At 55.9% G+C, this 26188-nt stretch overlaps 2 protein-coding genes across 4 annotated transcripts in view; one reads left to right on the top strand and one right to left on the bottom strand.

Moving 5' to 3' along the window:
- GTPBP1 (GTP binding protein 1) overlaps positions 1-6932 on the top strand; it is a 32005-nt gene extending 25073 nt beyond the window's left edge. The window contains exons 12-14 of one of the 2 annotated variants that reach the window (XM_081248379.1): positions 225-425; positions 1319-3179; positions 4605-6932. In XM_081248379.1, coding sequence (XP_081104505.1) covers positions 225-425; positions 1319-1411 — 294 coding nt within the window. In that variant the 3' untranslated portion in view covers positions 1412-3179; positions 4605-6932. The other variant, XM_081248380.1, reaches the window with a different exon arrangement.
- Positions 5203-23395, bottom strand: SUN2 (Sad1 and UNC84 domain containing 2). 2 transcript variants are annotated; one of them, XM_081248376.1, is made up of 18 exons: positions 23158-23395; positions 20155-20311; positions 19125-19327; positions 18607-18744; positions 17832-17927; positions 17386-17479; positions 16265-16335; positions 14090-14217; positions 11957-12211; positions 11430-11507; positions 10909-10952; positions 10173-10338; positions 9607-9828; positions 9175-9259; positions 8673-8788; positions 8373-8540; positions 7900-7992; positions 5203-6929 (listed from the first exon to the last, which is right to left on the bottom strand). In XM_081248376.1, exons 2-18 carry the CDS (start codon positions 20274-20276, stop codon positions 6816-6818), a joined length of 2193 nt encoding a protein of 730 aa, XP_081104502.1. In that variant the 5' UTR covers positions 20277-20311; positions 23158-23395; the 3' UTR covers positions 5203-6815. The 2 variants fall into 2 exon arrangements, with proteins under 2 accessions (XP_081104502.1, XP_081104503.1); XM_081248377.1 differs by lacking the exon at positions 23158-23395 and adding an exon at positions 22678-22765.
- Positions 23396-26188: the final 2793 nt, after the last annotated feature.

Genomic DNA, 26188 nt, shown 5'->3' with positions numbered 1-26188 from the left:
AGGTGAGACATCGGCCCTGGCTGGGGCAGCCCTGGTACGCTGAGTGGAGAGGACATCTCTCCACCCCACTGCCCTGTCATCGCCCTCCTGCCACCCACCTCGCCCAGGCCCAGCCAGGCCACGGAGTGAGAGGTCCCTGAGACCTCAGGGGCGGGGCGGGGGCAGCTGAGCCCTGGTCACTGCCCGCAGCTCTGTCTCATCCCCCACCCCCTTGGCTCCTGCAGCTCCTCCAGACCACCAACAATTCCCCAATGAACTCCAAGCCCCAGCAGATTAAAATGCAATCGACGAAAAAGGGTCCCCTGCCCAAACGAGAAGAGGGAGGTCCCTCTGGAGGGCCAGCAGTAGGGGCACCCCCAACTGGAGATGAAGCTTGCTCTCTAGCGGCTGCGCAGCCAGCTGCATCCGGCAGTCTCCAGCCACAGGTGAGTGTGCTTCCCAGGCTGGTCCTGGGCCCCTGACGGCCTCAGGCGGGGTGGGGGCGGGGGCGTGGCCGTGGAGGTGACCCATAGGAGAGCGCCGGCAGCCTTCACCAGTCTGCCATGTCTTTGAGTTCCTAGATGGGTGTTTCCCACAACTCCAGGTCCCTAAGTGCTATCTAAGTGTGAACTTTTTGTCTCTCAAGGCAGTGTTTTTCAAACTGAGATGTGGCGTACATGAAATGAACTTAATAGGTCCTGACCAGCATTTAGTTTTAATGAAAGAGAATAGAAAAATGTCAGCGTTGCCCTGTCATAGTAAGAGTGAGCATTGTGTGTGTGAGGGTGCAAGTGATGTATGTGCATACTGCAGCCCAAATGTCTGAAAGACGCTGCCTTAGAGGGTCTTCCTGGCCCCTTCCCCGACGTGACACTTCCTGAGGGGTAGGTGGTCTTGGGCCCTGTCAGTGTGGCTCTCACTCGGCACCTCCTGCCGGCGTTGTCCCCTGGAGTCCTCTCCTGGTGGCCCTCACATCACCCCTTTCCAGTGTCTCTTCGTCCGACTCCTCTTTGGAGAAGGAAGCTTCTGCCTGGACCTGTCCTTTCTGCTCTCCCTCCCCATCGAGTCTTTCCTCTGACTCCTTCATTTCTTTTTTCTTCCCACCTGTCAGCAGTGGCACACGTTAGTTCCTGCTCTCTCTGTGCTTCTCACGCCGTGATCACCTGTGACCCACCAGCTGCAAGGAAGGCAGGGTGGGCGCCAGCTCCATCTGGCGGAGGGCGTAGCAGATGGCTGCTCGCTCACCTCCTGCCCCCGCTTCCCGCTGCCCCTCTGCTGTCCTGTCCTGCCCTGCCCCCGATGGGCCACTGCTTCTCAAGCTCCTTCTTCTCTCTTTCAGCCCAAGCCCAGCAGCGGGGGCCGGCGACGGGGGGGCCAGCGTCACAAGGTGAAGTCCCAGGGGGCCTGCATGACTCCCGCCAGCGGCTGCTGAATCTCCCCCAGCCCACCTCCACCACCCAAGGGATCCTCGTTCTCTGGCCACCACTCCACCAGATGGGCCAGAGCAGCTCTGACCACCGCTCGCCCTCCCCCAGGCCACACCCGGAGCCTTGTCATTCCCCCCACCCCCATTTTCCAGGGGGGTTGTAATTTATAAGCTGAGGAAGGTGGCCAGACTTGTGGAGGACTGACCATCTCCGACCCTCTTCCCTTCCTTCTTCCTCACTCACACCTTTTTTGTACATCTGGGCCCTTAGTTTTTATTCTTTTTATTATCTATCTATCTATCTAGTGTGCGTGTGCGTGTGCGTGTGCGTGTGTGAGGGCGTGTGAGGTGCAGGAGTACGGCCGGTCAGGGCCTGGCAGTCTTTCCTCTTTCTCCTCCGTGGCTGGCCACCAGCCTCCAGGAGCTAGCTGGCTGCCTGTCTGTCCGTGCGTTCGTGTGTCTCTGTGAGAACCTTTCAGGGCCGTCAGGAGCCGAAGCGCGCCCTCCTTCCCTGTGCTCACTCGCCAGTGCGCCTGGAGCCCCGCCACGGAGCCGCCTCCAGGCTGAGGGGCGTCCAGGGAAGTATCTGCTGCTGCCAGAGCAGGGGGCCGTCCTCCTGCGACTTGGGCATCTCAGCAGAGTGGAGAGCGGTGGTTCCCCTTTTCTCTTTCTCCCTCTTGTTTCCCTTAAACCCCCAAACAGGTAATGCCAAAAGCTCTTAGGCTGTAACTGTAGACGTGTGGAGGGTGTTGGTGACTGAGTTGTAGGCCCCTCCTTTCCCCTCTGACCTTGCCACTGACCTGAAGACAGCTGTGACTCTTCTTTCCCCTTGGAGACAATCCTTTGTTTGCCTGACTGGCTGGGGTGACTCCTCTTCTGCAGAGTCTGCGGAGCTGAGGGCTCTCACCTCGCCCTGGGGCCGCCTCCTGCTTGGACTTTGATTCTTGGGCCTCAGGGCACTGATGATCGGGCCTGGGGTCCGCCTGCTCAGGGTCACGGTCAACAGCACCTCCTGTTGGCGGGGGTGCCAGGTGTTCCTCTGAGCCAGGCCGGGACTGGAACCCCTCCTTCCCCGCCACATCGCCCCAGCATGGCTGCTACAGGAGCCCAGCAGTGAAGGGCCTGAGCCCCAGATTTGGAAGCTCCAGCTGGGGTACAGGGAGAGCAGGTAGGAGGTAGTAAAAAAGATTCTTCCAGACCCAGCTCAGAGCATTAAGCCCTTTGGAAGAATCAATGCCAGGAGTGGGGGTGGTGTTGCCCAGGCCAGAGATGGCAGCATGGGCCCCGAACCAGCCTGCTCAGAGCTGTGGACTGAAGCCCTCTCTTTAGGGTGGACTGATGGGCAGAGATATATTCTTTCTCTAGCCTGGGACACCCAACTGGCTGGGTCCTTCCTCAGCCTCGCCTCCCTTCCATCCCCAACCCTTCGCCGCCACTCCTGCTTCCGGACTGCTGCTCCCCTCTCCTCCCCTCCTAACTGTTTCTAGTTACCACTGACCTGTGGCCATGGACCGACCAAACCAGCACACAAAATAAAAGTTTGTTCCAAGTTGACGGTGTCCTGTTCCCTGCCCAGCCCCTCCAGGTGGAGGTGCGGCCACGGGGAACTCCGTTGCTCTGCCTGCCCTAGAGCCCCCGGCTGCGGGCCGGGCCGGGAGGGGCCCAGCTTTTCCTGTCAGGCAGGCATGGCTTCAAAACCCAGATTCCTCCGCCAGCTGTGACACAGGACGCGTTGCCATCCTCTGAACCTCAGTTTCCTCATCCACAGCAAGAGGTAAATGCCTGCGTCGGGTGGTTGCGAGGATTCAGCGAGAGAATGTGTGTGAGGCCCTGATGTGCCAGCGTGTGGGTGGTGCCCGGTGAACAATGGTCAGCACACTGCTCACCACCCACGCCGGCTCCCACGTCCATAGCAGAGGCCGCAAGCTGGGCAACAGGCTCAAAAGGAGAAATGTGGCATGGACACGTCTCCGCTGTGTAGCTGGGACTGTGCCAGGCATTTCCCTCGCTTCATGTTCTTTGATGTTCGCAGCGCCCATCTATGAGGGAGGTGGCGGTAGTTGTCTTTTTCTGGTTAAGGACACTGGAGCTCAGGGGAGCAGTGCCCCCAGCCCCCAGTCATGCCAGTCACCCACTCCAGCGTGTCCTTCAGCCTGTCCTAGTTCCATTGTCTGCTGGCTGTTCCCCTCCTGCATTTTGACTCTGGTTCTGCTTACAGGGGCCGTTGCCCAGTGGTGCCTTTGTAATAGGAGTTCCAGCGTTGAGCAGCACCCTGTGCTCTCTGTCCCCATGGTGGGTGCTGTGGAATTTGTGTTTCCACAGGACTTGGCCATGGGGAGACCTTGGAACAGGCAGAACCACATTTTGTTGGAACTCTCCTGCCGCTGTGAGCATAACCACTTCCTTTACATTTTGAAACTGTGGCCTCCACCCTGGCCTCTGCCTTCAAACACTCAGGTCATTCTGATCTCTGTGGTCACCAGGCCCACACCTGCTAGCCGGGGGCTGGCTACAGCATTTTATTGTCGTTAGCTGGGACTACAAAGGTCCCATATGGGTCTCAGCCCTACCGACTATTTGGAACAAAACACCAGCCCTTCTGTTGTTGATGAAGAATAAAGTTGTTAATCCAGTCACCTCAAATGGCAAATCCTGACCCTTTTGTAACGCAGCTAACGTGTGGCATCTTTAATTCAGCCAGGCCCACTGTTCTGGCTTATCGGCCTCCCCAGCACAGAATAAGGTCACGGGAATGTGCCATGCTGCAGGGGAAGCGCAGGTTTGATTGGGGTCACGGAACGGACCATAGAAAAGACGGTGTGAGGGTTGTGCCATGAGGGCCTCTTACGATTTGGACGTGTGCAGACAGGCCCCAGAGGGCACGAACAGAGGCCCTGAGCCCTGACGGTGTGTGGTAGGTTCCAGGGATGCGTTTACTAATGCCGCTCAGGGATGTCACCTTTGTTGAAAAATGGTGCTAAATGCAGTGCAAGTGTGAATGAAATAGGTGATGAAGCGAGCAGTTGCTGAGGGGCGAGCCATAGTACTAGCTTTTTCCTCATGCAGAGAGAGAGCTGAGGGCTTGAGTAACTGGCCCGAAGCCTTGGGCCTGGCTTTGCATTCCACCCAGCACCATCTCCTGCAGCAGTTTATCCCCCAACTCCTGCCTACTGACCTGTTCCTGCCTTTATTTTCTCAGCTGTGATGGGGCCCCTCCCTGGGCCAGGTGCCATGGTCAGGATGAGAGGCGTGTGTTGAGAGTCCACCTGGGCAACCACCCCTGGCCCTTGGAGCTGCTCATTGGAGGCACTGAATCTGGGGAGATATTTGCAGGGAAGGGCCAGGACCTGCTCCCTGGAACTGGCAAGATTCTGGCTGGCTCTTCAGGGGACCCACCTCGTGCCATCCCAACACAGGTACAAGGGACAAGGGTTTAGTTCCCACGGAGGGGGCTGCGGCACTGACGGCGGACGAGCTTGGCAGTGAAGTGGGTAATTTCTACCCTCTGCTCCAGTGGCGCTGAGAGACGCAGGACAGGCCTCCTGCTTCCCAGTGGGACTGGGACATCAGTGATGGCTAATAAAGCCACTCACTTTCTCCTGCCAGCCCTTGAGCCCAGAGTCACAGGCACTGGGCCTGCCTCAGGTCCCACCTCCCATCACAGCTGAGTTTTAGCCAAGAAGCCTGCGTTTCTAAAGCTTAGGAGGAAGCCTTTGGGGCACTGTTTTGGCTAAGAATTCATTCTCTTTTTCCCAAGAGCAGGGTCCCGTGCAATGGCCAGATAAAAACCACACCACTAATCCTGGGCATAATTTATTTTTTGCATAGGCATAAATTAGAATCTGGAGATACAAAATTAAGAACCAATAGTGCAGCATTTGTGACAGGAGAGCGCAAAACAAAACCTGGTTGTCTGGAGGCAGGGCCAGTGCCAGAGGACCGATCACAGGATGGCCGGGGCCTCGCCTTCGTTCCAGCTCCGTCCTCCATTCAGGGCGCCCACCTGCACAGCAGCCTTTCCTGCCCCCTCCCCACGGGCCGGAACGAACCACAGAGTTGGAACCAGTGCCCCAAGCCCCTCTTGGCAGCCAGGTTACAAGGACCTGAACTCACCCGAGGCCCCACAGAACGGGGCTAGGAATCAAGCCCTTAGCTTTTCAGTTAAAAAACAGACCTTGAAAAATACATAATAGAGCAGGGCCTGCTGGGTCCAAAAGCTCCCACCTCAGCCCCCCCTCCTAACCCAGCCCCCCACCCCTGTCTGTCCCCCATAGAAAATGAGTCAGAATAGAATAGAAACAGAATTGAGCAAGAGCTGAGAGAGCCCCCAGGGGCGGCTTAGGGTTAGGGGGCCTCTTACATCAGCGGCCTGATAGGGGTGGGGTAGGGCCAACAGTGCAGACCTCCTCCCACCGTGGCACCCTGAGTGTCACTGTCAGTCATTGTATCGCTGGGCCACCACAAGAGTCCAGGGAGTCCCCTGAACACTTCTAGCTGACCCCAGATGTTTATGGCCTCGAAGGACAGGTCTGGGCACCCTGGGGAATGCAGCAAGCTTGTGCTGGGGCACAGGTGGGCCCTAGCAAGGAGTGGGGAGCAGAGTGGGCCCCAGTCCCAGCATCAGGAGAAAGCAACTACTGTCCCCAGCAGAGGGGACTCCTACAGGGCCACAGAAGCAGTAACCCTCAGGCTCTCAGGAGCCAGACCCTCCAGGGTAGAAGAAGCCCCACGGCCCACCCTGACCCACCCTGATCCAGGACAAGTACAGTGTATAGAAGCCCTTCAGGAATGCTGTGGGCCTAGGCTGATGGCACTAGCTTTCTGGAGGAGCCCAGCTGCCTTCTCCCAGGAGCTTCCTGCCTGGGGACCAGTCCCAGCCTACACCCTCCTCCCAGAGGACCTCACTTCTCTGCCTAGGGAGGGGGCACAGCTCAGCTGCCCCAGGCCCTAGCCTGTTTCACCCACGGCTTTGGCACCTGCTTCATTTATGCAGCTCCCTGGGTGCCAGCCCCCGCACATGGGCAAGGGGCAGGCAGGTCTCGTCCACCTTTGCCGGAACATGGGCACTCATCCCGTCTCTCCCTGCCTCGACTTCCCACAACATGCTACATATATACACCCTCGCAGGAGGGAGAAGAAGACACCCAGTGCCCAGCGCGCAGAGAACAAAGAAGGAAAAGAGACGCCGGAGCCTGCTGACCGCTAGAGCCACCCGGTGCTCAGGAAGAGCCTGCGCGTTCCTTCTAATCTCCGCTGGGCCAGGGGCTCTTCTTGCCTGCTCCCGGAAGTCAGTGCGCTTCAAGCGTGTGGGGGCAGAGGCGGGGGTGCTGCGCAGCCACCCCCAGAGCAGGGGGCACGTGCCGAGAGGAGCTGGCCTCCCCGCTGGCGGCAGCAGCGGCACAGAGAAGGCCTAGTGGGCGGGTTCCCCATGCACCCTGAAGCGGTAGATGCAGGTGTACTCGGGGTGGCCCCAGTTAGTCAAGATCCGCAGCTCCACCACCTGGTACGTGGCCATTTTAGGGCCCTGGGGAGAGAAGGCAGGGGTGAGAGTCCTCAGACCGGAGGGGAGACGGCCACACCTAGGGCCGGATGCCCCCTCCCCCGGGCCTCTGTAGAGAACTGGACCTCAAGGCTCCTGTCTTCAGACGCTGGAACACAAGAGTTTCCAGCTGGTGGGCCAAGGAGCCCCACAGGCTTCAGAGGTCCCACAGGGGCCGCCAACGCATGTAAGGCTGCGCCAGGCCCAGCCCACGGCCACATAAAAATGGCCTTGTAACTGAGCCCCAGCATGATTCGTCTCAAACTGGGAAAACCTCACAGGACCTCTCTTTGACCATGAACAGAACTACCTTTATGGAGAGTCTGATGTATGTCGATGCTGAAAAAGAATTCCTTCACTGTGAATTAAGCAGAATTTCTTTTCTTTCTCAAGTTCCCATCAGTCCTCTGTGTCGTACGTTCATTTTCAGCTGAGGGCTGAAACTCTCTGCCTGGTAGCCAGGCTTGCCTCTCCCCGCCCCCGTCCCTTCACCTCACCCACTCCCTCACACTAGGACTCCCCTGGTGTGGCTCTCAGGCCACCTACCAGAGATTCACCTGGGCTTGAGACTGGGGATCTACTTCTAACAAGGGCCTAGGAGACCGATGCCCACTCAAGTTGAGGCAGGAGCCCCCCAGCAGTGGCCCAGCCACACTGCGCTGTGTAAGGCCCAGCTGGGGCACTTTCACTCGGATACCTGCCCTCTGCAGGTAGCTCCCCAGCACTGCCCATCTGGGGGGGCCCCTCCCCTGCGCTGATGTATACTTGGCGCCTCTCCCACGCCACAGGGACAGCGGTCTCTGTTCCGTACCTCGAGCTGTGGGTGGGCTGGGCTGTGACTTCTCACTTGGAACCCCCAGTGCCTAGCCCAGGACAAGTACTCAGAAAACCTCTGCTGAATGGATGGGAAAGTACATATATATGCCTCCTCCGCCAGCAGAACAGAATCCCATACCTGAAAATAAAACGTCTGAATGGGCTCCCCATCCTGGTCGTAGGTGAACTGGCCAAGGAGCGCCCCCTCCTGCTGCAGGTCTTCATCGAAACCCTGAAGAGACAGCAAAGGATGGAGGGAAGATCCTGCTCTTAGACACGGGCCCCCAGGGAGGAAGGCCTTCCCTCCCGTTTCCCCACTGGTCCCCTCCCACCCAGTATGGCAGGCACCAGCCTCCTCGGGGACTGCAGGGGGCCTGAGCTCTGAACACAGGGCTGCTGTGTGATCTGTGACAAGTCACTTAACTCGTCAGGCCTCCGTTTCTTCCTCCGCAGCCCGAGGTAACTGAGACCAAAGTGCCGTTTCCCACCTTGGCGCCGTCTCTTCCATATCTATTCCCTTCCTCTCAACCAAAGAACGATCCCAACTCTATCCTCAATAGAGACCCACAGGGCCCTCTTACAGCCCCTCTAGCCCCCAGGTGGGATACTCACAAAGATGGCAAAGTCCTTGGGGGCACTGGAGATGGTGCTGTTGGGTGACAAGGATTTGGGCACATGCTCTAAGGTGACAGCAGAGGGGCGGATGCGGGCAGAAAGGCGAACCACAGCAAAGCCCTGGGGCCCCTGGAAGGCCCAGCAGTTGCCTGGGTGCACGTCTGGCTGGAGGGGAAGAACGTCGGGTCAGCGCATGGCAGGTGACAAAGACAAGCCACCCTGAGCGCAGCTCTCAATGGCCCAGGAGGGGACAGTCACCCAGCTACGCAGGCGACTCGGTGTGCTCAGGGCCCCCACCTGGAGAATGACTCGGGGAGACTGGGATTGGTACCACAGGGGGATGCCGAAGAGGCTGAGGAGGGCTGTCTTGGTCTCGTAGGTCTCGGAACATCGGGTACTGATAACGCTGGCCCCTGAGACAGGAAAGAAAGGCAGGGTGGGCGCCTGGGGCTGGACTCCAGCAGGGGAGGGAGACCCACACAACCAGCTTAGCTCGCCAGCCAAGGGAACCCCAGCAGGGACTACTATTGCCCGTCCCCTCTCTGAGGACCAGTCTTCACACCTAACCCAGACCCCAGAGCAGCTGTAAGCATCGCCCGCCTCTTCCTGGCCGAGGAGGGTGCTCAGCACATCCCGGCTTCTCCCATGCAGTCACTCGCCTTTGTTGTGAGTTCTGGGTTGGGTGAGTTCTGCTGACCTCAAGCCCTGCTTGCCTAACACCACAGCTACCCTAGCAGATGCCAGGGGGCCCGCCAGTGTAGGGAGAGGGGCCCAGCAAAGGGAGGAGACGTGTACACACCTCCCGATTCCAGAGCATAGTCCACCATCCCGATGCGGTCCTCACTGTAGCGCTTCAGAGCCTGGTTTACAATACGGTGCACCTGCTAAAACACAGGCGCCCCGAGCAGCTGTGATGGGAAGCAGACTCGTCCACCTCCGTGGCCCCACTGTTAGAGGCCAGGAACCCCTGGACTCAGCCCTCCTGTGCCTGCACCATGCTGCAGTCCAGACACGTGCCGCTTGCTCAGGCATACACCTCCACCCTTCCACACCAGCCCCAAAACAAACATCGGAGCCTCCTGGATGTCACTTAGGTCATAGAACAGGCCAGGGAGCTGGCAGTGTGGGACTGTGCAGCTCTACGGCCCCCAGGGAGGAAAGCAGTGCGTGTGTGTTGGGTGGATTAGCCATTGCGGGGGGGCGGGGGTGTCCAGGGGCATCCAGTCCTCACCTCCTCTGTCACCCCAATCACGCCCTCCTTCTGCAGCGTCAGCCCCAGGCTGGCCACGGCCTCCCTCGCTGACTTGCCCTGCATCTCGGCCATGTGGGCAAGGATCTTGCTCTCCAGCTCCTGCAGCCGAGCTTGCATCTCCTCTCGCTGAAGGAGCCCAGTGCGGCTTCCCCCACCTCGAAGAAGGAACTGGCTGACCCAGGCAGGGAACTGAGACTCCACCTAGGGACCAAAAAAAGGTCTCGCTCTGGGAGGCTCACAGTGGAAGCTGCCACAGCAGAGCCCTGGCCAGGGTGGGGTGGCGCCTGGCTTGGGTAGAGGGGACAGGGAGCGAGGACAGGCCTGCGAGGGGAGGGCCAGCACGTGCCTGCTCAGGCCACAAGGAGGAAAGAGTTATGAACAACCCTCCATGTTATCGATGAGAAAACAGGAAGAACTTCTGTCAAAGAAAGCCAGCATCTGTGCCGAGTCCAGAGCAGGGGCTGAGAGGCTCTCTGCCTTGCAGACTGCTAGGACCGTCTCAGAGGAGGGGTGTTCAGCAAGGGATGTGGATGGTTCCAACTCACGTCGTCCCGCACCGCTTGGAGCTGCTGGGGCAGCAGGCCCACTTGGCCCTCCACCGAGCTCTGCTTCAGGGTCAGGGCTGCCAGTTCCTGCCGCAGGCCTTCCAGCTGGACCCCCAGCCGCCCCAGCTCCTTCATGGAACTCTCCCGAAAGGACTCCTGGGTCATCCTACTCCCAGAGAGAGAAGAGTAAGCCTTGGATCTCTGATGAGGGGTAAGGCTATGCTGAGGAGAACAAGAGGATCCCCTAGTTGGCACCTGATACAAGTGTGTGCCCACCACTCACTGGTGAGTGCAAGGCTCACTCTTGGAGGTTCTGGCTGTAGAACACAGCTCCGGTGCCTGTGACTTGGCTTGCATATCCCAAGGAGCTAATTATTACAGTATCCCATTTCCCTTCTAAGCCCAGATCCATAATTCACTCTGCCTCAGCTCTCACATCCTCCACGAGTACAGATATCTGGGGCATGGGAAGGCAGCCGGCATGAGGCTGTACAAAAAAGACGGTACGTCTGTAAATGAACCCATGAATCCCAATTCTCTTGCAATGCCTGCAACCCCTGCCAGACCTCCACTGCACCTCAAGGACAGGCTCTGAGTAGGTGGTCCTGAGCTAGGTTTCAGCCATCTCCCTCTTTGCTTGGGACACAATCAGAATTCTGCTCCCCAGGCCTAGCTGGGGGTGGGAATGGGGAGGCTGGGGCTGAGCAGGCCTAGGACAGATGGCAGTGCGAGTTACCTTTGCCACTCAGACTTCAGCTCCTGGAGTCGAGCCTCAGACTCCTGTAAGCAGAAAGAAGGGACCAATACAAGAAATGTCAGGCTCACAGCAGTCTCCCAGAGCAGGATCTGTTCCCTTTGGGGTCTTTGCTTAACCACATCCCCACCCCAGGGCCTCCTGACTGATCTAGCACACGTCAAACTGGCCTCCTGGTTGAGGTCCTTATGGGAGTCTCGCCCCATATCTATTGTGCTTAGGCGTTCACCCGTTCACTCGTTCATTCAGCATGTATACCCAGCACAACAGGCCACTTGAAAGTAGCCCTTCCTGTCCTCAGGCATGATCCCAGGGCGTCTCTGCAGAGTGTTCCAGCCCAGGTGGATTCAGTTCAAGCAGAAGTCAGGAGACTACACACCCTTCTCCCCATTCTGCATCTAAGCAGACCCTTAGGGGCCAAGGTGTCTCTCTGAGCCCAAGAACAGATGATGAATTCAATCAGCGCCCCACCGTAGGCTCCAAGTGCCCCCAAGCCCACCAACCTGCGAGGCCTGGACAATCTTCTTGAAGAGGTCTTCTGAGTCCTGTTGATGCTCTGCTCTGAGGGTGACCAGTTCTTCCTATCAGGCATAGGAGAGAGGCTAAGGATTTTACTGAGTCGTGCTCAGAGGCCGCTTACAACCAGTAAGTGGTGTAACCAAATTCGAACCAGGCCTGTTTGATTGCAAACTTCAGCTCCTGGCCTTTCTGCTACAGTGCTTCTCAGAAACACGCAAGACTCCTCTCGGTCTTTACTGCACACCTGCATGATGTGCCACACCTACATGGGCATTGTGCCAGGCGCGCTACAATCTCATATTCTCACAACCAGGGGCGGGGCAGACAGGAGAGTCTCCATTTTAAAGAGGAGGACACTAAGTCTTAGAGAAGGTAATTGCCAAGTGGTAGAGCCGTCTGACCCTGAATGACACACTACTGTCTCCCTCATGTCAGGGTGCAGGGCCTCGCCCCCTCCACCCCACACACCCAGGGTGTCAGCCCCACGGGCCCCTCAGCTCCCCTCCCCGACCTGGATCTGAGCAGTGGTGTCCCTGCGGAAGTCCTCCTTCAGGGCAGCCTCGCGGCGGCTCACCAGCCCCTCCAGGAGCGCCAGGGTGTCCTCGTGGCTCAGGCTGCCGCTGCCCCCCTGCCCTCCAGCCCCCTGCCGCAGTTCCAAGCGTTCCAGCCGCATGGCCTCCTTCTGCCAGCTGGAGGAAAATTCAGCAGCAAGAGCTTCCAGGCGCCGCTCCAGAGAGTGTACCCGGGACAGGATGCGCTGCTCCGCCTGGCAGGACGGGGAGGGAAGAGCCACAGAGGTTAGGGACTTACGACAACAGTGCTTGCTATAGAGGAAGGGAAGAGAATCCCAGAAACACCCAAATGAAATTATAAAACACAGCCTGTTGACTGTCAGTTAAAAGGCACGAGCCTACTGAGTACAGAGGTTGGGCTTCTGACTTTCAAAAATTCCATTTTTAAACTAGGCAGTATTTGCATGACTCAAAAAGCAAGCAAACAAACAGCAAAAACTCATGCTCCTGACCTCTGCCCCATCCACTCAGAGCCCTCACCTCCCAAACGAGGCAACTATTTTTTTTTTTTTTTTTTTTTTTTTTTTTTTTTTTTTTTGCGGTAGGCGGGCCTCTCACTGTTGTGGCCTCTCCCCTTGCGGAGCACAGGCTCCGGACGCACAGGCTCAGCGGCCATGGCTCACGGGCCTAGCCGCTCTGCGGCATGTGGGATCTTCCCAGACCGGGGCACGAACCCGTGTCCCCTGCATCAGCAGGCGGACTCTCAACCACTGCGCCACCAGGGAAGCCCGAGGCAACTATTTTTATTAGTGTCTTTATGCAGATGAAAGTAAATACAAACATATGTCATTCTTTACTTCCCCCGTTTTACAGAAAAGGTGGTCCTGAAATTGAATTGTCTTTGCTAGTGATTAAAAAAAAAAAGTTAAAGATGCCAGAACACATCATTATTTTGTGAAATAATAAAATCAGGGTCAGGAAAGTAATATCTACCAAAATAAATGGTTAAAAATGTGATAGCAAATTAAATTCAGCAGGATGCAAGCAAAGTTCAAATAACTATAATTAGAGGACAAAGAGTTTTACATTTTCATCGTAGACCCCAGGACCTGCACATACACACTCCGGTTGTTTGTGCACTCATCGCCCCCCACTGGACTGCAGGCCTCTTGAGGGCAGGGCCTGGGCCGGATCCATCTTTAGCCTCTGGCAGGTTGCAAAAATGGCCACTGTCCTGCCCTCCTCCCAGCATCTGTGCCCTCTGCAATGTGGCTTCGCAGGTGCTTCCATGGAGAGGTGGGGTCTATTTCCCCCTCCTTGAGTCTGGCCTGGCTCTGAGATTTGCTTCAGCCAATAGAATGTGGCCGAAGTTCTGAATCTAGTCCTCAAGGTCTGGCATGATTCCACTCTGCTGGAACCCTGCCCGGCCACTATGAGAACAAGCCCAGGCTACCTGCTGGACAGCAAAGCTACAACCTGCCCAGCCCAGGCCTAGACCAGCCCGCCCCTGCTGATCCACCAGTCAACTGCAGACAGGCGAGGGAGCCCAGCCAAGATCAGCTGTCCTTGCTCAGACCAGAAAAGCCACCCAGAGGAACTGCAGGCTCACTAGCTAATCCAATGCTGTACTTTTGGTTTTTTTTTGGCTACACCGCACAGCTTGCAGGACCTTAGTTCCCTGACCAGGGACTGACCCCGGGCCATGGCAGTGAGAGTGCTGAGTCCTAACCACTGGACCACCAGGGAATTCCCCAGTGCTGGTACTTTTAAGGCACTGATTTTGGGGGTGGTTTATCTATTGTAATAGGTAACAGAACAGGATATTACCTGACTCACAGAAGGTACTCAGTAAAGATTCATGAAATTATACTGAAAAGGAACAAAGTAGGCAAGACAATTTGTCTTATTCCTTTTCCTTCTGTTTTCCATGCTTCTTAGGATGGCAACTAACTTTTGGGCAGTTTTGATTCATATTTAAGCACAGGCAAAACATCCCCCCAACACCTGCACCACAAACAGTAGAGAAAGGTATCCTGGCAGCACCTCTTCAGCTGTGTGTGTGAGGAAGAAGGGCAGGGACTTCAATGGCAAATTCAGGCCGAGGCGGGAGCCTGCGACCCTAAGATGCTCACCTGGAAATGTGGGGATGAGTCTCTGGAACCCCACAAGGCACGCTGCCCGCCGCTGCCCTTCGAGGCCCACCAGGAAGCCACAGCGGGGTGGAACGTCTGCAGCCCGAAGGGGTAGCAATACCATGCGCCTGCACACAGAGGAGAGGGCAGTTAACCTGGGCCGGGGCCACAGCGCGGACGGCAGCCTCACGAGCAGCGCTCACCAGCAGCCTGTCTCGCTCGCGGGAGCCTTGCCCCGGCCAAAGGCGGTACGAGGGGTGGAGGTTCCCGCCACTCTCTGAAGCAGCAGCCTCCACCTGACAATCCCAGCGTGTACGCATCCTCACGTCCCCTCAGGAATTCTCATCTTTCCATCGGTGGCAAAGCTTGGAGGAAACGGCTATCACAAGTTGGGGATGATCCCGTGGTGATCCGATGGTAGAACACAGAGGCTCTGACGGTGGTCCTCAGTGCAGACCGTACATCAGAATCACCCACGGAGCTTCTGAAACAGTGTCTGGCCCCGCCCTCCAGAGTGAGTTTGTGGGCCTGGGGGATCCCTCCATAAGGAGTTTTAAAAGCTCCCCAGGTGGGAATTCCCTGGCGGTCCCGTGGTTAGGACTCCGAGCTGTCAGTGCCGAGGGTGTGGGTTTAGTCCCTGGCTGGGGAAGTAAAATCCCACAAACCGTGCAGCATGGCCCCCCAAAATAAATAAATAAATAAATAGATAGATAAATAAAACTCCCCGGGTGACTCTAATGGGCTGCCATAGTTGAGAATCACTGAAACAGAATCCACCTGCTCAGAGAGGCTGCCTGCTGCCCCAGAACAGAGCACAAGGCTGCCACCACACAGAGACATTTGCATCTTGCTTTAGGGGCTACCTGTTTGTGATGTGTTTACTCCTGAGCTATGCACGTGCCATGTGTGTGCGTGTACATGTATGCGTGGGGCTGACAGCACCTGAAAAAGCCATGTTGGCTGTGGGATCTCCACCCTGGTAAGATGCCACACTTGCCACTCAATTGTTGGCCTCGAGCAGGTGCAACGGGAAGCACGTGACCACCAGACTTTAAGTCAGACCCTCCGGACAGGCCTTCACTTACTGCCCTCCCGGAGCCGGTCACTCCACCCCTCTGCCTTTCAGACTTTCTGTATGCATCTCATGACACCACGAGAACCTCAGCTCCACCAACCCCACATGGGGGTGGTGAAACAAACTGAGATAACACAAGCGAATGTGCTTCCTGAACAAAACACTGTAAGATTATAAAAGGTCATTATTATTTTAAGGGCAATGCCCAGTTTCCACTGGATAGGAACAAGCTGTTCTTGTAACAGGAAACAAAGGAATCAACACTTGGAAAGATGTTCTACCTTGGCAGAAATTAAAGAAATACAACTTGAGTAGATGCTAAACCTATAAAACCACCTCTAAAAATATAATAATAAAGCATGGTCTTTAATTATAAATTGGTAAAACTGAGCCTGGGGGCCACAGGGGCAACTCACAGGAAATTGTGAAACTCATGTAAAATTGTCAAATCAAAAGTTGAACACAAAATATATACACATAATGATTACAACTATGTAAAAAATGTGAAAGTTCAACAAGAGAGACTGGAACAACGTGGGGCATCTTCTAGGTGACAGGTGTTTCAGTATCTCGGTGCAAAAAGGTGCTCTTACTTCTCTTTACTACTTCATTGTTTTGATCCTAAAGACAGCTGAAGACTGAGCTTGCTGTAACGATAATTCACTCACCCAGACAACCCCCTGATTTGGAATGGAGGGAAAACGACTGCTAACAACAGTGTCAGAGTCCCTGCTTTTTACCCCAGTACTCCTGTACTAAGGCATGTTCCAGCCCCTGGGGCTGCAAGGATGCTCTAGACATGCTAGGCAGTCTAGCGTAGCAAGCCAAACCAAGGACAAGACCAGTGGATCGGAACATTTCCCCTTTCACCCACTGGTCACCTGAGGACCCAGGAGAGCCAGGCAGGATGCTGCCCAGGCTCCACCCGACCCCGCTCGTCCTGCCTCCTTCCCTTCTTTGTAGTTGATCACTGTCCCTCTAGTTTTCACATTTCTGCTCAGCACCAGCCTCGGCCCACACTCTGCCTGCCCCTCTGGCTCGCCAGCCCCATCTCCACAAGCTCCCGTTCTACCCCTCCCTGTGACAGTGGATGAGCTCACCGTAGGTCAGGCCGGTCAGAAGCAGCAGCAGCAAGAGGAACCACAGGAACGGCTTCAGTGATGAGAAGCGCCTGGACCACAGGAGGGGAGAGAGGGCAGGCGGAGGTGTCAGGAGGGCTCCAGGGCCTCTATATGCCCCCAGGGAGTTCCTAGAGATTTTTCCTGAGTGCTGAGCTAGAGTTAGAGAGGACACCCTCAAGCCTCTCATCTTGCCAGGGCCAGATTGGATGCTTTACCTGCAAAGCTTGGAGTGATGGGGACAATTCTGACTCTGAACTGTATTGATGTTATCAAAAATAAATACTGCGGTGCGGGGGGAGCAGGCTTCCCTGGTGGCGCAGTGGTTAAGAATCCGCCTGCCAATGCAGGGGACACGGGTTTCAACCCTGGTCCGGGAAGATCCCACATGCCGCTGAGCAACTAAGCCTGTGCGCCACAACTACTGAGCCTGTGCTCTAGAGCCCATGCTCCGCAACAAGAGAAGCCACTGCAATGAGAAACCCACGCACTGCAACAAAGAGTAGCCCCCGCTTGCCCCAACTAGAGAAAACCCATGAGCAGCAACCAAGAGCCAATACAGCCAAAAATAATAAATAAAAATGAATTTATAAAATAAATAAGTAAATACTGGGGTCTCTGAATAACCTAAAACTTTCACAGACAGATGTCCTCTAGGCAAGCAAATATAGAAGAAAAAAAAGTAACTCCTCAGTCAGACAGTATTTTCTTTTGGAAAACACTGGGGGTCCAGATCACCAGGGGGCCAAGAGGGATGCTGAATGTTCTGGGAAACACCACTTGCTGGCTAGAGCCTAAGGCCTGGCCAGCAGGAGTAAGGCTGGGCTTGTGTGAGACTCAGAAGTGGCTAGGCTGGTGTTTGGAAGGGAGCGCCCAAGAAAAACAAGAACCTGCGTTCCAGAACACTCCCTGCACCTGACTCTAAGTCCTGTCCACTGTCAGGCAGAAAAGGGGGCTCTGGGTGTCCACTCCACACTCACTAATAAAAGCTGCAAGTAAACTGGGAAAAAAAAAACCTTCAGAGAAACCATCACGTACAGGTTTAGATGCTTTATTGGCCCCTTCTGCCTAGGGCCTTCTGATTCCTTGTCAGTCTTGCTCACCTGGTTAAAACGAAGACGTCAAGGAGGGAGGCAGCTGTCGTCAGGCGGTACCAGGTGGTGCCTATCCACCAGTAGAGGAGTCCGAAGAGCCGGCCTGGAAGAGGGCCCATCAAGCCTAAGTGCCACCCCGAACCAGTGGCCTGTGTGTCTCCACCAGCGGTCCTCCCTGCCCCGACCCCAACCCTGATTGCCAGCGCACCTCTGTCCTGTTCCACGCTACCCAGGTCCTGTGATCCCACCCGCCTGCGCTGCCAACGCCCTCCGTCCAGCTTCCAAGCAAGGGTGCTCCCGTGGCTCCAGGCTCCCAGTAATTATTCTGGAACGAGCTACCCCTGGTGGCCCTACAGTCTCTTTCTAACGGGTTGGATACCCAACTGCAGAAAGATGGATGAAAGTGACTGCCAGAGAGAATGGAAACAATCACGTACAGAGCAGCTGGCACCCACCTGGAGAAGTGACCACCATCCAGAAAAGGGAGCCTGCCTGAGAGACAGCGTTCCGTAGCTGTGACCCTGAACCCTGCTGGTCTGTCTCTGAGTAGCCTGCAGGGAGGAGAGGAGATGCCCAGTTGTCCTCACTCTTTTTTTCTGGTGTGGAGGTGCCGTGCACCACAGGGCCTGCAGAATCTTAGTTCCCTGACCAGGGATCGAACCCGTGCCCCCTGCAGTGGAAACGCGGAGTCCTAACCACTGGACCACCGCTGTCCTCACTCTTAAGAGCCTTGGGACATGGAGACTGTCGGTTGTCTGCTCCTCTAGACTTTGAGCTGAGACCCAAGTGACAGAGGCTGGCAGCTAGCAGGCTAGTAAACGCTGACGAAGCGAAGTGCTAGATTTCTGACACTTCCTTTCCCCTGGATGCCTTGTCTGCTTCTGTCTCCTCACCAGCAACCCCTCAGACCACTCAGAACTAGACTAAGGGATCAAGCACCTCCTGCGTGTGAAGCTCCATGTTAAACACTTGCTGGAAATGAGTCAAATAAGGGAATTGGCCACAGGCTGCTCAAGGCCTCGTGGGGCCGGGCGATCGCATCCCAGCGCTGTTGAGGGCCACCCCAGGCCTGGGTTCAGGGCACCATGGTGGCACAGCAGCGACACTCAGCTGGACACCATGCTCTCTCGAGCTGTAAGGGCGCCTTCCCCTACTTCCCGTCACCTCCCCAGCAGCCCAGGAACCTGGTGGAGCATCTCCCGGAGGCTGGGGAGGGAGGACGTCGCCTACCTACGTAGTCATCCTCAGAAGAGTAGCCCGAGGACGACCCGAGAAAGTCCTCGGAGAGCTTGTCCTCTGGGAGCCCGTTGACTCTGCTGCTCTCAGGGCCACCTGTGCCTCTCCTCCTCCTCACCCGCAGGTCCTCACCTGAGGAGGGAAGAACGTGGGGTTCTCCTGGGGCAGAGATGCTCCGAGGAGGGTGTTCCAGAGGGACTCGCGGGGACAGCCCGAGGAGCATCTCTGATGGGCAGATGGAAGCTACTCTTAGCCCCTCCCGAGCTCCCTTGGGTCAAGGGAGGGTGAACTAGGACCGGCCCCTCCGTCGCCTAGGCCTGGAGCAGCTACGTGGCTCCTCCATCATCGAAAAGGGCCTGGAAGTTCAGACACTCAGCTGCTCTCCCAAGGGTTTCCGAAGGTGGGGAGCCCCTCTTCTGGCCCAGCAGCGGTTAGGAAACCCCCGGGGAGGATTTTGGACCGTAAATCTCCAGAGGCAGCAGAGACCCAGGAGAAAGGCTGTGGACACTCACTCCAGAAGGGGTCACCAAGCGGCTGGTCGTCGAGGATGGAGTTCCTGGTGAGAGAGGCAGCGATGGAGGCGGCCCGGGGGCTGCCAAAGTAGGACTCCCTGACCACAGACTCGCTGTAGTAGGAGGTGTGACTGTCGGAGGAGGGGCCCAGCTGCGGTGCTGGGGAGAGGCGCTTCACATTGCTGGATTTCCTCTTCAGGGTCCTGTGGGAGGTCAGCAGGAGGAGAGAGGAGGGAGCTGGCAGGTGAGCCCAGCCAGGAAAGCGAAAGTGGCGCCCTAGGCAGCGCTCTGCCCTCCTAAGATGGGGGGGCGTGGCCTTGTTGCTAGGCAACTAACAACTCCCAACTGCTGACTGTCTACCCGCAAAGCAGGTACTTTCTGTGCTCCCATTATCTCTAAATCTCACAAGCAGTTAGGCGAGGTCATCAGTAAGTGATGGAGTTAGGATTCAAATCCAGGTCTCATGGATTAGTAATTTCTACAACCCACTGAAAACCCAGACAAACCCAACCTGGCCTTCTAGAGCTAGTCAAAGCCTCAGGGGCTGTCATCTGGGCCTCACATCTGCAAGGGGGCAGGGTGAGGCAGGCACCTGCCTTAGCGCACATCCTGGTGCCCCTCGGACTTGTTCTGCTTCGCTGGCCCTGAGGAGGCCCTACAGACAGTGGCACATGTGGGTGTGGGTCTGGGGAGGATGGCCAGACTGGCAGAGCCATCCAGAGCACAATGGGTTCCTGTGAGCCCAGCTCTCGGTTTTGGGGTTTCCGGCCCGGCTTAGCTGCCTCTCCCCACTTCCTGTTCTCTGAACATGAGGGTGGCAGCCTAGCTTACAGTATGGAGAGAAGAAACAGCACTGGGCCCTGGCATCCCCAGAGGTGTGAATGTCCCCTTTGACCAGACATGGGTATCTGATCTCTGCCCACAAAAGTCACAAGACGAAGAGGCTGCGCAGTGAACCGCCCAAAACATCTGCTCTGCAGGTCAGTGCATCCCACGGAGGGGGGTGGGGCTGGAAGTGGCGACCCCCTACCTGAGAGGGCTGTCTTTAAACAGGGCGCTCTGACTCCCCATCACCGAGCTCCCTCCACTGCTGCTGCTGCCGTCATCATCACCCTGGGAGTAGCGTGTTAGGCGCTGGCTTCTTCGAGACATGATGAGGTGGGCGGGGGACCCTTCCCCTGAAGAGTCTTGGGAGAGAAAGGGTGCCATGTGAAGCGTGGGGCTGTTCTCAGCCCCTCTCCAGGGGAGGAGAAACAAGGCACTGCCTCCCAGCCAATCCCTACCCCCCCGCCGGGATTCAACTGAAACAGCCTGAGATGTGGGTGACATGGGGCATTTATTAATTATCCCGGCCCCGCCCACCCTGCTGCCCTCTGCCCTGGGCAGCCTCTTTCATGGCACCTTCCACAGGATTTCCTAATTCTCAGTTTACTGGATGCTGAGGTCCGTGAGAGCTAGAATTGGGCCTTCTGCAACCTTTGACATGAGACAGAGCCTGTGGCGCCTGACAGGGAGGCCACAGGTGCTAAATGAACGCCTTCCGTCACTGCTGCCCTGCACCCGTTCTCCAGCCCAGCCATCTTACCGTGCTGCCCTGTCCCTAGAGCTGTGCCTGTTCTTGTTCTAGCTTGTTTCCCTTAGATGGGACGTGCTTTCCTTTCTTCATAGCTGTATTCACTGATTCAGAGCCGCAATCAAACTTTGACTCCAGAAAACTTTTGCACCGTAACCCCTGCCTACACCTTGATGGTGCCCGGATGCCGTATCCCATTAATGATGATTGGGCTGCAACATCAGTGCATCTTGATACAATAAAATACTTTGCTAAATGCCTCCTAGGTACCCGGCTCCTTACACACCCATTATAATCCAGGAAGGCATCGTTACCCCCATTGTACAGGGGGGAACCTGGGACACTGAAATGATCAGTAACCTGCCCACAGCCACCCAGCCTGTAAGTGACAGTGGCAGAGTTTGAGCTCAGCTCTCACAGGTTGCAGAGCCTGGGTCCTTCCACTCCACCAGGAAGTTTTCAAGTTGTTTCAGGAATATGTTGTTGTGTCCCCAACTAGAGTCTTTTACAGCCTCCAGTATGTTCAGAACAGGCTGCAGAGCTGTTACATTTGTTAACAAACTAACAAAACAGGCAGGTGGAGCGGCAGTGTGGGATTACCCTCAGTCCCTACCAGCCAGACCAGTCACTACGTGGGGTGGAAAACCAAGGCTCTGGAATTGACAAGGAAGACTCAGAGGAGGCCAGGGTGAAAGGACATGGCAAAAGGCGGCATTCTACAACACAAGGAGGATTCATAAACCTTTCAGTTCTATAAACCCAGACTCAAAATCTCAGATGACCAGTGTGAGCACTCTGAACATGGTGCCTTGGCCAGCCACAAAGTCACTGTTATACTTCGGTCCTAGTACTTGTGACTTATCACTTCCAATATTCCTGGTTGATACTTAAATTACTAGTTCTCTGGGCTGTGTGGTGGACATAGGCTCGAACACATCCCAACTCAGACTACAGAAACCAGGAGATCTGGTTAGTCCAGTTGAAGAATTCTACAAAGTCCTCTTCTGAAAAACAAGCAGCCTCCTGTCTTGGGTCTTATTGGTGTCTTCACAGGTAGGATGTCCACCCTGGTTTTAGCCGATGGTGGTAAAGGGACTGATTGGTAGTGGCCACAGCAGGAAGTTGGTCTGGATCCTTTTCTATATTCCATTCCTTATAAGGTAATTCCACCCCGGCTACTGCCCTCCCCACCTGAAAGCTACAGATGCTCACACAGGCTCCTCCTCTTAACCCTGCCCTGCAGAAGCTGATGAAGCTTTCGCCCTGGGGCAGGAACAAAGCAATGTGTTTATACAGAACTCAAGCTACTGCTGGCAAGAATATAAATAAATATTTAGATAGAGAGGGTGTGTGTGTGTGGGGGGGGGGGTTGCTGAAAACCATCAGCAGTCAGCACCCTTCCAGGGGTGCCTTTTAGTCTTTCTCATAGGGTTCTGCTATCACGAAAGAGTTTATCACTGAATCTGGGTTTCACAAGATGAAAAGGTCAAGGCCCCGTCCTCCAAAACAAAACAAGAGGTGAGCCTCTCAGAGCTCCAATCTTTTGCATATCAGAATAAACATACCCCGCCTCCACCCCCCACCCGTTAAGACACCCTCAAATAAAACATCCCTTCCCACTTCTGAGAGGAACCACATCCTTTCTCAGCTCCACCCTTCCCCACCCCCATCACAAACTTATATGGCAGTATCCATCCAGTCGTCAGACTTAACCTAGATCTTGGGCATCCTCCGCGGTACGTTTTCATACTACATTCTCTCCTGGGACCTGCAAAACGCTCCAGGTGCTAACTCTGCTCCCTTCATTCCCTACTGGCTAAACCTGCGGGAGCTTTTTTGTTTTTGTTTTTTGTTTTTGTTTTTACCAACCATGCGCCTTCCCTGCCTCTCTGCTCTAAGTCACACTCCCGCCTCCTATTTGTTTGGTTTCTTTCTTTTTTTTTTTTTAGAACTGAACAAAATGGGCCTCCCTCCTATTACCAGAGTTATGACAGGCGGCGGCAGAAGCAGAGAACTACCTGTCCCTGGAAACTGCCTGACTGGCACGAAAACGCGGGCACTGGCCTGGGCCGCTTTGGGACAGCCGGGTCTCCGCTCCTCGCCTACCGGGGAGGTTCGGCCCGGGGAAGTCCCGCCCGGAGACATCCGCCCTCCAGACTGACCAGTGGAGCGGCCAGTCCCGGGGGCGGGGGCCGGGCGGCGGAGATGAGTCACGGCGGCCTTGGCACAGCGCTGGCCCTTCTCGACCGGTCCAGGGGCGTGCGCCGGGCGGGGCTGGAGCCTGGCCCAGCTTGGCCCGGAGAGGAAGGGCCAGGCCTGGGCAGCTCGGCTCTGGCCGGTGCAGCCCGACGATGACCCCGGGGTCAGGCCGGGCCCGGGACCCGCGGGGAGGGGAGCGAGACCGCCCCACCACCCTCGCCCCGCGCGTCCGCCCGCCAGAGGCCCAAGGCCGGCTGTTACCTGCTGTCGCCGCTGCTCCGTGCGGGGCCGGGGACGTTCGAGGCCAGCCGCGCCTCTCGGGCGCACCCCCTTACCACGTCGGAATCCGGGGAGGTGCGGTCGGCGCGGGGACCCGGGGCGCGCGGGGAACTGCGGACGGCGGACTGGCGGACAATGCGGCCCGCGTAGAACCGCGCTGCGCAAGTGGGGCCGGACGGGGCGCGCGTGGCCGAGTGTGTTATGTGTGCGCCTGTCAGTCAACGCTGACAGACCGCAGCCCATTGGTCAGACCCCGCCCGCGTCACCGCCCACTGCCACTGCCCATTGGACGGTTTGAACACAAAGGCTCCGGCTCGCCCCGCCCGCCGCGTGGGCCAAGCGGGCGGGGCACGGCCAGACAAGAATCCGCGCGTGGGAGGCGCGGGTGAGTGGGCACCCCCTGGGCGCTGGAGAACTCGGATGGAGCCGGCAAGCAGGGGCTCGACCTGGCCTGACTTCGCACTTGACTCCCGGTCTGGTTGCTCAAAACACTTGAGCCCTGTCCTGGTACTGCCTCGTGCGCCTCACCCCACCCGCGGCCTTCTGGGTCCCAGCTCTCGGCAAGCTGACTCGACAGGGCCGGGGTGCCAGGACCTTAAAGGTATTGAAGATGGCACGAGGAAGTGGGGAGCAGGAGAGATTGACGACCCCTGGCCTAAGACCCACCTGGAGGGTTAGCGTGTAGTTAGCCCTTAGAGGACCTCCCCCAAAGGATTGTTGGAATCTCTTGCGTAATTGTTCTCTTAGGCATTTCTACACTTTTTTTTTTTTTTTTTTTTTTTTTTTTTTACAGATCAGGAAACAGGTTCATAAGTTTTTAAGTGATTTGCTTAGTCACACAGCTTGAACGAGGCAAAACTGAGATTAGAAGCTTCTCTCCATATCCAAGCCCCCCCTTTTTTTTTTCCATTTTGGGATTGATTTTGGGATTCCAGACTTGGCAGGAAGCTCTGCCGCTTCTCAATCTGCCCTCAGAGGCCCCCAAATTTCATGGCAGAAGCTTTTCTTCATTTTAAGGAGGATGCTTGCCCCAGTTGGTGCTGAGAAGGCAAGGCTGGTTACCTATTCCCCTGCTTTACTCAAATCTGAGTGTGGAAAGAGCACTTGATAGATATTGAATGAATAACATGCTGCCTGACTTCAAGGGTCCTGTGCCCTGGCTCCCCACTGGCCAACTCTACAGATGCAGAAAGTGCCCAGCTTGGGAGGAGTCACTTGCTGGCAAGCTCTTCTAAGGGAAGATGAAACTGTTGTTACTTCACTTTTAAAGTGCCAAGAGGAAGAGACTAGAAATGATGAAATCAGGACAGGAAGACGCTGGGGGTAGGGGATTGAGGAAATGTGAAGCCCTGGTGCTAAGTCAACTCCATACAAAGATGACCCCCCCATCCCTGGGTCTCCACTGCCCCACCCGGAAAAGAGGGTCCTCACCTGCAGTTACAATCTATTGAAGACAACAGTGATTGCCTCTGGGGTTAGGCTTCGAGCTCCCTGAAGACAAGGGCTGGCTCATGTCTGAGTATCTGCTGAACGCGGGATGAGTGAAGTGAGAACTGAAATCAGATTTAGAGTCAGCCTCCAGGTAGGGGAGGGGGCTTCTCTTGACACCTTCTCCACCCCGAGGTGCTTAATGCCTCAGTTCTGTCCTAGCCAGTTCCAGTGGAGTCTCCATATCCTGCCACCTCCATTGCAGAGCCTGCTTCACTCCTTTCCAAGGATCCCGGCAGAAGGACCCCCTTCCCAGGATGTGCTGGTTTGTAAAGCAAGAGGCCATGTGACTTCCACTGGTCTCAGGCAAGGGCCATGGCCACAGGCTGGCTAGAGGCAGCCCTCTACTAAACTGTGTTGCCTCTGTGGGCCTGTAGTAGGTAAATAACGGGCCCCAAAGATATTAGGTCCTAATTCTTGGAACCTGTGAATGTTACCATACATGGAAAGTCTCTGCAGATGCGATTAAAGGAAAGATTTTGAGATGGGGAGATTATCCTGGATTATCAGAGTGGGCTCTAAATGTAATCACCAGTGTCCTTTTAAGAGAGAGGCAGAGGAGAAGAGGAGGGGGCAATGTGGCCACAGAGGCAGAAATTGGAGTGTGCGGCCACGAGACAAGGTGTGCTGGCGGCCACCGGAAGCTGGGAGAAGCCAGGGACGGAGTGTCTCCTAGAGTCTCCAGAGAGAGCAAGGCCCTGCCGACACCTTGACTTTTCGTCCAGTGATTTTGGTTTTGGACTTCTGGTCTTCTCAACTATGAGAGAATAAATCTCTGTTGTTTTAAGTCACCAAATCCGTAGTAATTTGTTACGGCAGCCACGGGAATGTAATTAGGGCCCCTGGGAAATTCCTGGTCTTGTTGTTGAAGGCTCCCAGGACTGTGTGAGGCCCCTCCCTCTGTCCTGACCATCCTCACCGATGGGACCCGTCAGACTTGTGCGATCACACACAGCTCAGTCTCCCCATCTCCGCTGCCCCTGGCCTTTCTGCCATCTTCTCCCTCAGCCACCCTCTGCCCTTTCAGACTCATCTCTCTGTCCGGCCACCATTCATTTGTTAGTCTTCTCCCAGCGGCCCTCCTCTCTTTTCACTGCTCTGTTCTTGCTCCTCCTTTCCTCTGTCATCGTTTCATAAACAGTGGCAGGGCAGAGGTGGCCAGCTTTGCCCCAGCTGGAACAGGCTCTGGGTGGATGACGGTGCAGCCACTGCCGTGGGGCCACACAATGGCTTTCTCCGTTGCCAGGCACTTTTGCCTCAGTGGCCCCTTCCTTCATAAAAAATTTTTTTAAAAATTATATTTTACAACCACGTGGGTAGAAAGATGACTAATCTAGGCTGGATTCATGAGTAAGTATTCATTATTATTGTGCTTAATTTTGCTTCCGGTGTTAAAAGAAATGAAATGAAAACATTTCCGTGGGCCCCTGAAGCATCCTGCGTCCTGGGCACTGAGCCTGCTCTGCTTTTTTTTTTTTTTTTTTTTTTTTTCCTGCTCTGCTTAATGGAGAGGCTGGCTCTGTGC

This window comes from Mesoplodon bidens (assembly GCF_964165515.1).
Source record: "Mesoplodon bidens genome assembly, chromosome: 11".
NCBI classification, from domain to species: domain Eukaryota; kingdom Metazoa; phylum Chordata; class Mammalia; order Artiodactyla; family Ziphiidae; genus Mesoplodon; species Mesoplodon bidens.
The sequence above is the reverse complement of the archived record's forward strand: the minus strand, read 5'-3'. Positions and strand labels throughout refer to the sequence as shown.

Bases quoted from the DNA above. Each gene is read 5' to 3' on its own strand.
- SUN2 (XM_081248376.1), bottom strand. From the start codon at position 20,276: ATGTCTCGAAGAAGCCAGCGCCTAACACGCTACTCCCAGGGTGATGAT. The intron at 9,829-10,172 runs GTGAGTTGGAAC...TTTGGTCCCTAG, and splicing joins TCCAAGCGGTGCGGGACGAC to GTGGAGTCTCAGTTCCCTGC. The intron at 6,930-7,899 runs GTATGGGATTCT...TTCTCTCCCCAG, and splicing joins TTCAGACGTTTTATTTTCAG to GGCCCTAAAATGGCCACGTA.